Source organism: Prionailurus viverrinus, chromosome C1 (genome assembly GCF_022837055.1).
Source record: "Prionailurus viverrinus isolate Anna chromosome C1, UM_Priviv_1.0, whole genome shotgun sequence".
NCBI classification, from domain to species: domain Eukaryota; kingdom Metazoa; phylum Chordata; class Mammalia; order Carnivora; family Felidae; genus Prionailurus; species Prionailurus viverrinus.
In genome coordinates, this window is record NC_062568.1 from 177,390,662 (window position 1) to 177,405,977 (window position 15,316).

A 15,316-nucleotide genomic window follows, 5' to 3' on the forward strand; every position below is an offset into this window, starting at 1 on the left:
ACTAAGCCACCCAGGCGCCCCTGTTCTGCTCTTAATAAAAATTATAAACAAAGATTTTTCTTTACCTTTAATGTAATCTGTCTAGAAAACAAAGATTCTGTGTTTTGTCTTTATAAAGTCTTTGATCATTTAGGAAAGAACCCAGTCTTCTCTATTAAAAGAGCTAGGTTTTTGTTGTTGTTTTACAAGGATGTAACTTCCAGTATTTGCTTTTTAAATTTTTTTAATGTTTATTTTATTTTTGAGACAGAGAGCATGAGCGGTGGAGGGCAGAGAGAGAGAAAAACACAGAACCCAAAGCAGGCTCCAGGCTCTGAGCTGTCAGCACACAGCCCCACACTGGACTCGAACTCATCAACTGTGAGATCATGACCTGAACCGAGGTCAGGCACTCAACTGACTGAGCCACCCAGGTGCTTTTTAAATCTTGTATCACTTTGGTTTAATGGGTAACTAAATATTGTATCACAGTGATCTATGATTGTATTTTATCAAATAATAATTTGTCTTTTGACATTTGTAACAAACTTCCCCAGATGAAATTCTGAATAAAGTAGTAAGAGAAATGTTAATTTCTTTGGTCATTTGAGATGTTAAATTACATGGGAAGCATGGTCAAATAAGAAGCGATGCTGAACTTTCTTTAGCTTATACTTATATATGTTAATATAAGTGTTCCAGAGATTGTATGAAATTCCTAAAAATCCGATGTGTTCTGGTATAACGTTATCAGCCATGATTTTTAAATGTATGTCACAAAAAGAACTAAATTTAGTTGTCAATTTCATCATTGTCTTTGTGTATGTGAACTCTTACCAGATCTTTTAAACTCTTTTGTAACTTATAGACTGTTATTGTTTCACTTTGATGCTTTTGCAAAAGTATTCCTGCAAAAGTGCTTCATCTTCAAAGAGATAAATGGAAAAAACCTTGACAAGTATTCTAAAATTCAGGTTTCTGGTATCGTTAAGATCAGAACATCACATAAAGTAAGAATTTCTAAAGCTCCAATGGAAAGCTGATTGATTCATAAAGCTGCTAACTCAAGATGAAGCAAAAGTTAGGGATTAATTGCCTAACACTGAAGGAACTGATGAGATGATTGTAATTTTTATTCCATTTAAAACATTGCTAGTAAAAAAAAAAAAAAAAAAAAGACTGGGGGGAAAAAAAACATTGCTAGTTCTTTAATGCTTTGTTCTCCAGATTTAAAGAACCCCTTTTTCTCCTCTCTTTCATGCTATCTGTAACTTATAGCAATTTGGTAAAATGTCTTTGTGACCAAGGTTAAAACATTTATCTTTTTCTCCCTACCTGATCCCTCCTGTATTCAGAAACTCCTATTAAATATTCTTGTTTTTATGATAATATATATATTTGCATAAGTTCAATAAGAATCTGTTCTCCTTGTAACAGGACACAATTGGACAAGTCATTGGCTTGGCTTCCTAGCCTCAAGAAGCTTTGGAAAGTGCAATCTGAGAGAAGTTCTAGCAAAGCAGATTTTAAAGAGCCTATCACTATCAGTCAGTCACTATCCTTGCGGTACTTATGCAAATAATCAGGCCCCATTTATTGAAACTACTTAATTTATAAACAAACTAGTCTTACTGTGGTTATCTTTGGCAGAAATGGGGATGATTATACAGAATCATAACCTCAAACTCAGAAGCAGTATTTGTAATTTGCTTGAACTATCAACCTTTGTTTTTATTTTGTTTCCATAGAAATCCCTCTCATTAAACTACCTGATTGCTCACATCAAATAGAAGCCAATTTAGCCAACACTGGCTTCTGACCTACAACCTCCTCAAGTTCAGCCTGTTCTAACTAATCATGCTAATACATGATGTGATGCCTATGTAAATAAATAACTCATAAAAAATTGAAACCCAATTGCACATTATTCAAAAAATATAGATTGACTTAGGTAAAACATGAATCTGATTATAACCCATTTGAGTTATTTAGTTGGTTAAATCTTGGCCCCTGGGAATCTCTGCTCTGGAAAATTTCTCAGTCCTTGGTTATTGTTTTCCTTACAGTCATCACATTAACCTCTCCAGCATGTTGCATACTCTGGAGGGTTTTAAATGCCTCAGCAGCCACTCATATGCCAAATGGTAGCCATCAGGATCAGACAACTGAATGAAATCAGCAATAGCCACGTAAATGATGAAGATGGTAACTAATGGCCCTCCTGCCTGATGACTCAACTACTGGGAACATAGAATGTGTGATTCTTCAGCCTGACTACATCAATGGTAGTAACCAAGAATAATGCTATATTGGTTGGTCATACCCTCAACGTGCTGAGACAATGACCAAAATGGGGGGAAGGGGGATTATGAAAATCAAAAACAAATGGAGACCAGCCTTGAAAACTCCCTGAGCAGACAAAGCCAGTTTAATCATACAAATAAAGCTTAATTTAGCTTTAAGTTTGCAAGGCTAACTTGACCTGGGTTGCTTGTTTCCCTGGAAATCATAAGCAAAACTTAAATTGCTTCCAAGGTTAATGTGAGGTAACCACTGGCCAATTCCCTATCATTTAAGAAAATTCTAATATTTATAACCAATCACTGTGAAGTCACTGCTTTGTTACTATACAAGCTTCTTTTTTTTTTTTTAATGTTTATTATTTTTGAGAGAGTGAGAGAGGGAGCTGGGGAGGAGCAGAGAGAGAGGGAGACAGGATCCAAAGCGAACTCTGCCCTGAGAACAGTGAGCCCAATGTGGGGGTCGAACTCACAAACTCTGAGATCCTGACCTGAGCCGAAGTTGGATGCTTAGCCCACTGAGCCAGATGCCCCTATACAAGCTTTTTTATAATGATATACCCTTGAGCCTAATTCCAAGTTTTGGTTTGATTGCTCCCAGTTTGCAAACTGTCTTTAAGTGGTGTATGTACAATACAGTTTTACTAATTACTACTTCTATGACCCATTGATTTAACTTCTGTTATTTCTGAAATTTTGACACAGTTTTAAGCACCAAACTTTCCCCAAAGTCTTCATCATGGTCCATAAAGCCCTACAAGATCTAGCCCCTGATGCTGCCTGCCCTCATTTCCTACCAATCTCCTCTTTGTTCTTCAGGTTCAGCCACACCAGATCTTCCAAGTCACTCCTTCCTCAAGGCCATCGCACAACTCCCCACCTGTCTTCCTCCCAGTATCTAACCAAATGCCCCCTCCCTTATCATGAGCCACTCCCTATCCCCTTATCACATTTCAGTTTTCCTCATAACATTTGTCACCTCCTGACATTTAATATACTTGCCCGTTGTTACTCTCCTCCCACTAGAATATAAGCTGCAGAAATAGAGTTGGCAGATAAAATACAGGACATCCAGTTAAATTTGAATTTCAGAGTTAAAAAAAGATTGACTTTCCAGTATGAAGACGTCTTAGACATTGCATGGGATATACTTATACACTGAAAAAAATTCGTTGTTTATCTGAAATTCAAGTTTTCCTGATGTGCTGTTTTTGTTTAATCTGGCAACCCTACGCAGAAAAGCAGGTGGTTATTTAGCTCATCGCTGTGTCCCCAGCGCTAGAGCTGCTCCTGACAAGTAGTAAGCTCTCAGAAAATATTTATACAATGAAAGAATGTGTTCAACCGGGTCACTAACCTGTAACACGCCTAAACTTTTCATAAACAGCAACTGAGTCAGGGGGGCGGAGTCTCTAGACTGTGTTAGCCCAGATCACAACCGGGGGTCAGGTGGCTGATGCATTTTACAAGCAGGTCGAGCAGGTGGGTATTTTGCCGGCCTTCACCCCAGCACCTGGCGAAAGAAAACTCCGCCCCGGACAAGTGAACCGGCTGGTCCCAGGTGGCCCTCCTGGGGGCGGGGCGGGGCCTCCCCAAACTGCCGGCGGGACCCAGCCCTCGCCGAAGCCAGGGCCTCTTTAACGCCCCGCTTCCCACTACGGCTCGCGTCCTCGTGTGACGTCACCCGGCTGACGGCCAATGGAAGCGCGGCTTACTGGCAGGCGGCGCCGGCTGCTGTGCCAAAGGGGAAGTGAGCTGGGGCTGGAGCGATGGCCCGGGTTTGGAGCCCGCGGCCGCCGCCGCCGCCGCCGCCGCCACCGCCAGCACGTTTGGAGCAGCTGCGGCTGCAACCGGAGCGGGGGCCGGAGTCGCGGCTGGAGTGGAAGCGGCGCATGTGAGTTGCCGAGAGTCGCCCTTGCCGAACACCTCAAACTCTGGGCGGGAGCGCTTCAGGTGGGCTGAGCCGCCGTCGCCCTTCTGCACCGCGCCACGCCGCTGGCCCAGACAGGAGGGTTGGGGTCTCCCAGGTGAAGGACTGGCGCTTGGCAGGCTTAGCCCTCCGAGCCGGGTTCTAGGCCTTCCTCAGTCTCGGGCTCCTTTCAAACTCAGGGCGGAGGCCGAAGGACCGTGATCACCCCGACCCGGGCATTTTCTTGGCGCCTAGGCTGTGTCGGGTCTGCGAGCCCCCTATTGCTGCCACCTCTCCAGCTAGAGAGCGACTAGCGCATTCCCACTGTCTAGCTCTGCACCTCCCCCTCTCCTCTCATTCAAGAACAAGTTTCTTTCCGCTCTCAGTTGGAAGTCCTGCCCTGGAAGGCCAAAACACCCATCTGTGTGCCCTTCCCCAGTTCCTGGAGCACACTTAGAAATACCTACTTATCGGGAGATAGAGGTTGCTCCCCTATCCACCCTCTTATCTAATTGAAACTCCATGCCCAGAGCCTTACCCATTTTGATCACCAGCTCCCTGGCCATCTCTATGTGACTTCCCCCACCCATCTGAGTTCCACTTTCCTCTGGGCTCCAATCTCTAGCCCCCAGCGGATCTGGTCAGTCCCACCCCTGGGTGGGAGTGACCCAGGGCTCTGGCCCAGATTCCCCACCCTGGAAGGCAGCTCCAAGGCAGCGAGAGAATTGGGCGTCGGGTACGAACCTGGCAGCTCAGGAGTGGGTGCTCCACTCACCCCACACAAGAAGATGAAGAAGCGCAAAGAGCTCAATGCATTGATTGGTTTGGCTGGGGACAGTCGGAGAAAGAAACCCAAGAAAGGCTCAGGCCACCGCCTTCTTCGCACTGAGCCTCCTGACTCAGACTCTGAATCCAGCTCTGAGGAGGAAGAAGAATTCGGTTTAGTTGGAAATCGCTCTCGTTTCGTCAAGTGAGTGATGCAGTGGTGAGGGGTGGGGTGGGGAAAAGGCATTTCCTTATATTACCAAAGGGGAAAATTGAAAGGAAGGAGAAGGGTGTTCTTACAAAGCAAAAAGAGTGTAGACCTTGGACAGCAAACAGGAAGAAAAGATGTTAGGGAGAAGATGAACTCAGGTTCTGAATGAAGAAGTTAGAGATCTGTCTGTAAGTGTATAAAGAATTCAGAATCCAGGGTGGAAGTATGGACTTGGGGAATGTGCCAAGAGCCCAGAGAGAGCAAGTTGGGAGTGGCAGAAAAGCTAAGAATAGGTACATGGGAGCAAAGAAGCTTTGAGGAGTAGACCTTTTTTAAAAAGTGTAGTAAAGACAGGAACTTTAAGGCTGAAGATTATTTTTCACACTCTTGATGAGTCTGAATCTTGATGGTGGGAGGATATGGTGAGGAACATACAAAGTGTGACACTTGAGAGTATGTGGAGAGTGGGAGACAAAAAGATGAGGCAACTTTTTTCCAAACCACTTTGAGATGGTGCAGCCACTAGGCAAATCCAAATGAGCTTTGAGAACATTGGGAATTGGGCCCAGGATAGAAAAAGGCTAAAGGGAACCTCGAAGGTGCCCTGGGACCCTCCCAAGAGAGCACACTCAAAGAATATTCTGCTGAGGATGTGCAAGCTAGAGCTAGGCAGAAGGTTGGAGTGCTAAAAGAGATAAATCCTTTGAGGTTTTTTTGTTTGTTTAGAGTGTCTTTGTCCTTTTATTTTGTTAAAGGAAGAGTTTGGTTTCTAATGAGCTTTGTCAAATTAAGCAGTTAAAAGCAGTCTCGGATTTGGGATATGAAAAGATGATGAATAGTTCTACTGGAATAGTTGCCCTGATGAGTTACTTTAGACCTTGAGTGCTGGTTGAAGTTTGGTGTGAAATCTAACCCTTTTCCATGTTTCCTGCCTTCTGAGCCGATAAGCTAGAGTGCTTCAGGTGTCCACTTAAACCTACGGGCTCCTATTTCTTCTGTTTGCACTAAAACTTGCTCAAAAGTCTATGAAGTTTCAATAATAGGAAATAGGGTCCCCTGGAGGGAATATATGTTGGAGAGCCAGAAATAGGGAAATTGTAGTGCTGTAATGGAATTGCAGAGATCTGGTCTTTACACTTTCCTAACACGAGTGTATCTCCAAAGACCTGAATCCATGATGATGGCTGTGGGCTGCCGTGCCCACAGGATCTCTTTCTGTGTCATGTGAAGTTTGAAACCTTTGTATCCAAAAGATGAACTCTTCATAAGGTCTTAATTAGTCACCTTCAACCCGCTGTTCAGATTTACGTGTGTTACCCAATGTTCCCTGGTAAACAACTATATGGCAACACATGTATGCTATTTCTAATACAGCTGTACTCATAATCATTTTTGTACTCCTGGTTGAATCTGTTCTTATGATCAGGGGAGACTACTTACGATGCTGCAAGATCTGTTATCCCCTCTGTGCTTTTGTCATCCTTGCCGCCTGTGTTGTGGCCTGCGTTGGGTTGGTGTGGATGCAAGTTGCCCTGAAGGAGGATCTGGATGCCCTCAAGGAAAAATTTAGAACAAGTAAGTGGTCGCCTTTTTCAGAGTATTATCTTATTTCCAGGTCTAGGTCCACAGAGTGGAATTAAGAGTTTGCCCAATTATATATTCCTTCCAGCCTTCTTATACTTTTTCTTAGCTGTCAGCTTGAATGTGAGAATAGCTGTTTGTATTTTTGAAACCCACAAACAAAAAGTTATGCTTATGTACCATCATGAAAAATAGCATCTGAAATCATGGCATTACAGTCAACACTTAAGGTGCAGAAAGGAAGTGCTAAAGTCCAGGAGTCTAGAACCTTGGTGAACCTCAGCCTGTTGCCACTTATATTTCCCCAAAGATGAAGTGGCAGTAGCCACACTGGGCTATTTCCTTCCTCCTCACAGGGCCATTTGAGAAAGAATGTGGGAATGTCTGTCAGTTTCCTCCTTAAGAAACACCATATGGAAATGGGAATGGGCAATAATAATAGCATTTATTGAGTGCCTACTGTGTACCAAGTCACAAATAAATATTTGTCTCATGAATGAGAAAACCGTTTAAGAAGCTTTTTTTTTAAGTTCAAGAGTTTTATATATTTTAAATTATAAAGTTATATTTTGCCATGTCCGAGGTACTTTATTTGAGAGGTGTATTTGCATAGTAGCTTCCACCAGATTTAACCTAAGTATCTTCCTTCAGCAACACTGAGATCTTTAGTTCTAGGATTCAGGAGTTAATTTTCTAAGCTAAAGAACCAGTTTCAAGTTAATCCCAAATGCCTTAACCCTAGCAGTATTAGCACATGGGGTAACTGACCACTAGGCTTTCTCAAGGTTTTAACAAAATCTGGCTCCAGAACTGGAATTAGAGCTGTGTCCCTTCTTCCCATCTCCATCCTTCAGAGATCACAGCCTCCAGGCTTTCCTTCACCCCACCCTCTGTTTGCTGCCTGCAGTTATTCAAGTTCCGAACCTGACCTAGAGGCAGCTAATCCTTAGTTACTGTGATAGTAAAGTTCTTAGTGATGTTGCTTGAAAAAAATGTTGAAATACTAATTTTGCTTTTCTTCTGATTCAGGGAATGGAACTGGGTAAACCACAGTTCTCTGCCAGAATCATCTTGACCTATATGTTTAATCAACTGGTGGAATCAGAGTACAGTATAACAAAAAATGAGATTTGTATTCTAATTAATTTCCTTCCTTAATGGCTGTCCATACCAGTATTACAAAGTGTTTTTAAGGCCAGTGTTGTTTTTGTAAGCCAGTAATCATAACTTGGAAATGAGGTTCTCAGAAACAATGTTTGACTATATATAACCACTAAAGACACCTGCCTGTGCCCTCATCTCTATATAATTAATTGGGCCACCTAGGTTTGTGCTATAGTTTGTTTTGATCATGTATAGCAATTATTTATTTATACATTTCAAAACATTGCTCACTTCTACCCTCCAGGGGTTCCTTTCTCTGACTGCTCTGTGCTTGTGTTTACAGGACACCCATGTAATTTATACCTTAGCTGAGCTTTTCAGGGAATTTCTTTTTTTAGAAATGTATATTTGAAGTGTATACACATAATTGACCTGGCAATCAATCAGTCAACAAATATTTGTTGAACACTTGTTAATATCAATCCCTGGAAATACTACATTCAGGAGATGCCAGGAATTGTACCCTGAACTATGAGACCTGCTTTCTACCATTGAGCAACAGTCCCCTGGGACCCTGACTACATTTGTCAGCCAGCTGAGTGAAGCAGATTTGGAATTGTCAGTCCAGCTGCTTTGTTGTCTTTGGTTTTCTGCAATAGAAATGCCAGCTCTGTAAGGGTGTCTGGGTGGCTCAGTCAGTTAAGTGTCCGACTTCGGCTTAGGTCATGATCTCATGATTCATGGGTTCAAGCCCTGTGTTGGGCTGTGTGCTGACAGCCCAGAGCCTGGAGCCTCCTTTGGATTCTGTGTCTCCCTCTCTGTCTGCCCCTCCCATGCTCATGCTCTGTCTCTCTCTCTTTCTCAATAATAAATAACATTTTTAAAAATTAAAAATTAAAAATTAAAAAAAAGAAATGTCAGCCCTGTAATGTCTAAAGCAGGACTTCTAGGGGGTAGATCACGGGGCATAGTCAGTAGGCTGAACCATCGTGGACCACTGGCCTCAGAGATGTTTTTTTTTTTTAAACCATTATCTTGAGTAAATGAGGTCAGTCATGTTAAGCTTAAATAGTCTTTCTTTGAATTACATTTCTACTTTAAATATATTTCAAGAAACTTATTTCTTGTTTTTCAAGAGGACCCTGGAAACCACTGATTTAATTAAGACCACCTGCTGGTCTGGCTTTACTAGCTTTTTGGGACATTCAGATCCCTTTTTCTTTATTTCAATAACTTCTCAAAGACATTTGTCAGGAAAGGAGGCAGGATTGCTGAAATATCTGAAATAGAAAGCAAATCCGATAGACTTGGTATTTTTCCTTGTGGTCCAAGAGTAACTTGATACTGAAGCTAAAGGTACTAACTGGCCTTGAAACTCAGCTCAGTATTCTTTCCAGACCCAGGTACTTCAGAAGACCTCCACAGTTATTCTAAGGAAGGTTCCGTTCTCAACCATCCCTCCCTGTCATTCAACAATGAAACACTAGAGTAGAGAAAAAGAATTTGGAAAAGAAGGAAAATATTAATAAATTAGGCCATCTCTTCAGTCACACAGGCAAAGTAGCAGTTTGGTCATTTAGTACAGAACTTAAAAGTGTTCTTGTGGTGATGAAGGCTTTAGGAGGTAAGTGTCTGACAGCTGGAGTATTCTAGAGAGAGTACTGGCCCTAAGAGCAGATTTGACTGATGAATCCTGGGTTGCTCATTGCTAGCTGTAAAACTTAGATAAGTCGCTTATTCTTTCTGAGCCATGATTTTCTCATCCGTAGAACACAAAGACCTATTTATGCTACCAAAGCACTTTGGGCATCTCTCTGTTGTAACATCTGTCACATTGCATAGTAACTCTGTGACAACACCTTGCTCCCCCGTAGGCTGAAAGCTTCAGGGTCTTCTGTATGCACTAGTGCTGTATGCAGGACTGGGTACATGGTAGAGACTCCATAACGAGTTTGAATGATTACACAAAAGTTTATTGCAAACTAAAGTGTTAAATATAAAATGTTGCTGTCGATAATGTATGTATTCTGACCAGAGTGTATGCAGAAATCTCTATTTCATTATCTTAGAGATCAGAAAAAGAGCTATGTAAAGTCCTTTGAGTATTAATACACCAAATTTTAAATGAGTTGCTTTCCATGTTGAAAGAACATAAATTAGTAATTGTAAGTTGTTTGCTACCCTTCCTCCCGTTTATGTAGTCAAAATACCTTGACTGAGCTGGTCTCTCCTAAAAAGCCCCAAATCAGATAATGAAAATGATCATCTCTTGGCTCATACCATCTTAAGTATCCAGGGTGTTTTCAGGGCTTATCAGCTTTATTTGTTTGTTAGTTGATAACTGTAACCCAAGTTACTTATGTATTTGTCTTATTTCCTCTTCCACTTCTGCCTTCTACTTCTTTCATATAAACTATAGGAAAGATTCCGGCTCCCCTCCCACTTCCCACTTGGGACATTTGACCACCTGAGAATGACAGGCATATGTGGGATAAGTTTTACTTTACAACCTCACTGAAAACGTAAAAGAAATTCAGTGAAATGCTAAGTGCTGTATTAATTTAGACTGGTAAAATGTTCTTACTGTTGGGTGGATGTTTTCCTGCAAACTGTGTGAGTCAAATATTACATTAAAAGCCCTGAGGGGGGAAAAAAATAAAAGCACTAAGGGAAATCTTTCATTTGTAAAGAAACCATTTCACACATATTTTTGAAAAATTAATAAAAATATCTAATTTTTTAAATCTGAATTTTGAGGTAGTGGGCTTGTTTGCAGTAGGGATACCACCACCACCCCATCCCCAGTTTTGTTGGGGACTTTTTGTTGTTGAGTTTGTTTGATTGCATTTTCTTTGTTTTACTTAATAGGATAACATTAGTTCCATTTCATACCCTATAGTTATTTCCCTGGAGAAGCATTTGGGTGCTTCTGTGTACCTGGCACTGTGCTGTGTGCTGGAAATACATGACAAATAAAACCTGTCCCTGTCCTTAAGCAGCTCTCTCTTGGTCTGATAGAGGAGGACAGATGTGTTAAATGTACGTAATGAGCACAGTGTGTTAAGTGCATTGCAGAGTTTGGAATGGTAAAGTGGTGGTGGTCCAAGCCGGGAGCCCAGCTATTTGTGCTGAATCTTGAAAGGAATTAACTAGGCTAAAGTAACAAATGGAGAAGGAGCAAGCCAAGGGCATTTAGGAAGAAAGAATAGTGTGCGCAGGGTCACCGAGGCTTAAAGAGGTTCATGTCTGGGAAATCCATTTGGCTGGGAGATAGTTTGAAGAGTTATGTAAAGTGATGAGAAATGTGGTTGGGAGGTAAGTACAGACCAGATTTATTTGATCAGTGATACTTACTGAGTGCCTAAGATGTGTCAGGTATATTCCAAAGCTGGCTTCACAGGGAGGAACCAAAAAAAGTCATGGTGCTTAAATTTTAGTAAATGGTTATATATCTGTCCTGTATGCCAGGGGTTTTTTTGTTTTGTTTGTTTTGTTTTTTTGGTTTCAAAGGAAATGTACAATAGCTTATCAGGCAGAAGAGGAAGGACTCTTTCAGGCCTCTGCATTCAGGCTGGCAAATCTCTAAACCAGTCAGAAGTTACAGTTTCCCAAAGGAAAGTTCAAATATCACCCTGTGCTTCACCTAACATGTTCCTTTATCTTCTATTTCACTTTGAGCTTTTGGGTTGATTTAAGATTTGAGGAAACACTTTGCTGTTTATGAAAAAGATTTAGAATTGTAATCCTCATAACAGCACTTGAAAGGTGATTAAGAACCTATCTTGCATTTGATCAGTTTGAGATATAAAAAAAAGTAGATGTAAGCACTTTGAGATACAACTTTTGATGTCACCTTGAGCATTAATGGAGTAAGGTTTATAAATCTTCACTGACTAATCACAAATCTCCTTAATTGCTCTGATTAATACTTAATATTTATTTATCACTTATTGTATGCCTGACCAGCCCTGTTTAGTACTTACTTTACAGCCATTCTTTCACTTAATTCCAAAAATCCTGGAGGCGCCTGGGTGGCTCAGTTGGTTAAGTGTCCGACTTGGGCTCAGGTCATGATCTCACACTCTGTGAGTTCGAGCCCCGCATCGAGCTCTGTGCTGACAGCTCAGAGCCTGGAGCCGGCTTCAGATTCTGTGTCTCCCTCTCTCTGCCCCTCCCCTACTCATGCTGTCTCTCTCAAAGAATAAACAAACATTTAAAAAAACTAAAAATAAATAAAAATAAAAGTCCTATAAAGTATATTTTATCCCTGATGAGGAAACTGAGCTCAAAGAATTTGAGTAATTTACTCAAGATCACAGTAAGTTACACAGTTAAGATCCAAGTCCAACTCTTTTTGCTGATACTTTATCATTTTTAGCCATGTGACTTTTAAAAGTTGCCTGTAGTGAAATAGCCCCAGTTAAAATGGAGCTTTAGTATTAAAGATATATGTTTGCATAAATAAAAGAACAGTATAGCTGATCAGATACAAATTCAGTCATCCTATCAGGATTAACTTTTACTAATCTGTCTTCTTTCCTAACATATGATCATTTTTTCATCTTGGAGTCATGAGGAACTTTGGCTATTTATGATTATTCTTGTTTTTGCTTTTAGTGGAATCTAATCAGAAAAGCTCATTCCAAGAAATTCCCAAACTTAACGAAGAATTGCTCAGCAAACAAAAACAACTCGAGAAGATTGAATCTGGGGAGCTGGGATTGAACAGAGTCTGGATAAACATCACAGAAATGAATAAGCAGGTAGCAAATGTGTGATTTTATTTCTGCGTAGTCTGTGAATATTTAGTTTGTTTAGTATGAATTTGTAGGTATAGAGCACTCACTTCCAGTTGTCTTACTTTTTGAAATGATGTCTTGCACGCTATGATCCGAACACATTACAGTCAGGCAGAATGGGTAATAGTTTTGCATTTGCCAAATATTTAAGATGTTAGCCTTTTCTGTAAAGCAACAGTTTTACCAAATAAAGTAGTTTGGAGGGAGTTAGAAGTTCTTGAGTCAACGTTTCCTAAGGAGCATTGTAGGTGTCAGATAAAGAGTGTCATTCTGACCTCTAAGAAAAATGGGTAGTCGATTTGTATTAGATAATGAGAGCTTATTTTGTTTAATTAGAGTTCACAGACTTACAGTTGCAGCCTTGAGTTTAGTGGTATACACTGTTGTAAGAAAAAAAAAATCTGTAAACCATCAATAGCTAATAATAGTTATTCTAGAGTAGCATAGGAAGAGGTAGCAGAGTTCGTAGCAAGCCTAGAGGAAAAGCCCCTAAATTGGCCAGTTCTCAGTAGGCATTGATTCCAGAAGAGGGGTTCTGCCACAGGAAAAGGGCTAATGCAAAGGATGTTGGTCGAGAATCTCCTATGTATAAGGTACTATAGTTGCCACTAGGTACTCAGCCTCTGTCCCCAGTTTTTGCAGTTTAGTTACAAAAGCTATGCATTGGCAAGACAACTCAAGTACCAAATGAATGGTATACCTGCAAAGTATTAAAAAATAAATATACCATCTTCATTGGAGCTAAGAAGATATTCTCTTCTTCAGAATGGAGTCACAGTGTTCAGAATCAGCCACTGGCAGGGAGCTCTGTGCTAGAATAAAGTGCTTACACACATTTCCAAAGCTACCCTCATCTTTCAGCAGCAGTGTGAGAGGGGCAGTTCAGCTCTTGAGACCAGGGGTCAGTGGCCTGTGTCAGTGGTTTTCAGACTTTGGCCTCGGACCCATAAAAATAAATGTTTTATGTCATGGGGCGCCTGGGTGGCTCCGTCGGTTAAGTGTCCGACTTCAGCTCAGGTCACGATCTCGCGGTCTGTGAGTTTGAGCCCCGCGTCAGGCTCTGGGCTGATGGCTCAGAGCCTGGAGCCTGCTTCTGATTCTGTGTCCCTCTCTCTCCGCCCTTCCCCCGTTCATGCTCTGTCTCTCTCTGTCTCAAAAATAAATAAACATTAAAAAAAAAATTTTTTTTTAATAAAAATAAATGTTTTATGTCATTACCCAGTAAACATTTATCTCCATACATATATGGGTAACCTAAATAAAATTTTCTGAAAACAGTAACTTACCCTTAATATGTTTTATGTTTACTGGTTTCTATTCAGTTCTATTTCACTTTCTTAAATCACTCATGAAATAATTGATGGGTTGTAGCACCTAGTATTTACTCGTTATCATTTATCTTTGGATTCTCAGTAATAAAGGAAAAGCAAGTATTCACTCCCTTTTTGTAAAAAGAATAGGATAAGTTGTAGCCTTGCTTATATTGACAGAGCAAATTAGCAGTTTGACCAGAGATTATATCAGGTGAAAATAGACCACAGCAAAGCACTGAGAAATAATTAATTAGCATCCCTCACTGGGGCAAGCCATGGATTCCATTGATATAGTTAGTCATGAAGAGACAAGAATGAAATCTTTCAAGATGAAGAGTCAATGTCAGCTCTTTCCCATCTCCTTCACGTAAATCGGCATTGTGGGAAGAGTCAAAGAGGAAATTGGTACTTGGTGTGAGAGGTCACACAGGTTTTCAAATGTTTGCTACATATTTTGGCTTCTGAACTCTCTTTAACCAGGAATCTAGCAACAAAAGAATCATTTTGTTCTTGTCCTGGCTGTTATTTTTAACGCAAGAAGTACCTGGGAAGGCAGGCATACAGAAAAGTTTACTTCAATCCTAGGGTTTCATGTACAAAACTGGGAGAGATTGAACTGAAGCCCTTTCCATTTTAGTCTCCATAGATCTTCAGAGATGAGGGGACTGATGAGACCAGCCTGATGCAGAGGAATTCTCTTCTGGCAACGGCATAGGAGGATGCGTGGTAGTGAAGAGAGCTTTGTGTTGGTCCAAGGGGAGCCCTTCACTCTCTGAGTGATGTTCTGAAATTAATGATACACATATCTGATGGTGTACTCAAGTAAAAGGCATTTGTCCTAAATCAAAATAGGTCTAAAAATAAAATTAGTATTTAACCATGTTTCCATATCTAAGGGTAACTGTCAGTTAAGATGCTTTTATTGGCAAATTATTTTTTAAAGAACAACTCAGAGTGGCTTAAACAATAAGAAAATGGATTATACCACTTAACAAGAACTGTCCTTATCACAGTGTGAGTTGAAAAAAGAAAGCCATTAATTTGAAATAAGTTAAAATCAAATTTTGCATTGCAAACCTTTAAACTAATAGTTAAAATCTCATTTACTTTTCTGTTTTATTCATGAGAAATCTCTAATTTCATACCCATAGCCATTCTCAACCATTATAAGGAGTCTCCTCCCCCTTCTTTGAAGGCCGGTAATTCAACAAATGTTTAATGAGCTGCTCTTTTAGAATTAGGCCTTGGATTCAAAACCAAAAATGATGTGACTTCTGCCTCAAGTCTCTTACAGTTAAATGAAGGAGATAAGAGTGAACAATTGTTATACAGCCTCTTGAGCAATAAGAAACAGG

The 15,316-nt window shown here is 40.6% G+C and overlaps 2 protein-coding genes across 4 annotated transcripts in view; one reads left to right on the forward strand and one right to left on the reverse strand.

Moving 5' to 3' along the window:
• The window catches only part of LOC125172291 (cytochrome P450 4B1), a 60,881-nt gene extending 56,951 nt beyond the window's left edge, over positions 1 to 3,930 (reverse strand). The window contains exon 1 of one of the 2 annotated variants that reach the window (XM_047870110.1): positions 3,637 to 3,930. In XM_047870110.1, the coding sequence (XP_047726066.1) occupies positions 3,637 to 3,660 (24 nt within the window). In that variant the 5' untranslated portion in view covers positions 3,661 to 3,930. The remainder of the gene's footprint in view (positions 1 to 3,636) is intronic. The other variant, XM_047870111.1, reaches the window with a different exon arrangement.
• Positions 3,931 to 4,010: 80 nt separating this feature from the next.
• Positions 4,011 to 15,316, forward strand: part of EFCAB14 (EF-hand calcium binding domain 14) — a 39,284-nt gene continuing 27,978 nt past the window's right edge. For both annotated transcript variants that reach the window (XM_047870114.1, XM_047870115.1), the window contains exons 1-3: positions 4,011 to 5,158; positions 6,591 to 6,739; positions 12,467 to 12,612. In XM_047870114.1, coding sequence (XP_047726070.1) covers positions 4,977 to 5,158; positions 6,591 to 6,739; positions 12,467 to 12,612 — 477 coding nt within the window. In that variant the 5' untranslated portion in view covers positions 4,011 to 4,976. The remainder of the gene's footprint in view (positions 5,159 to 6,590; positions 6,740 to 12,466; positions 12,613 to 15,316) is intronic.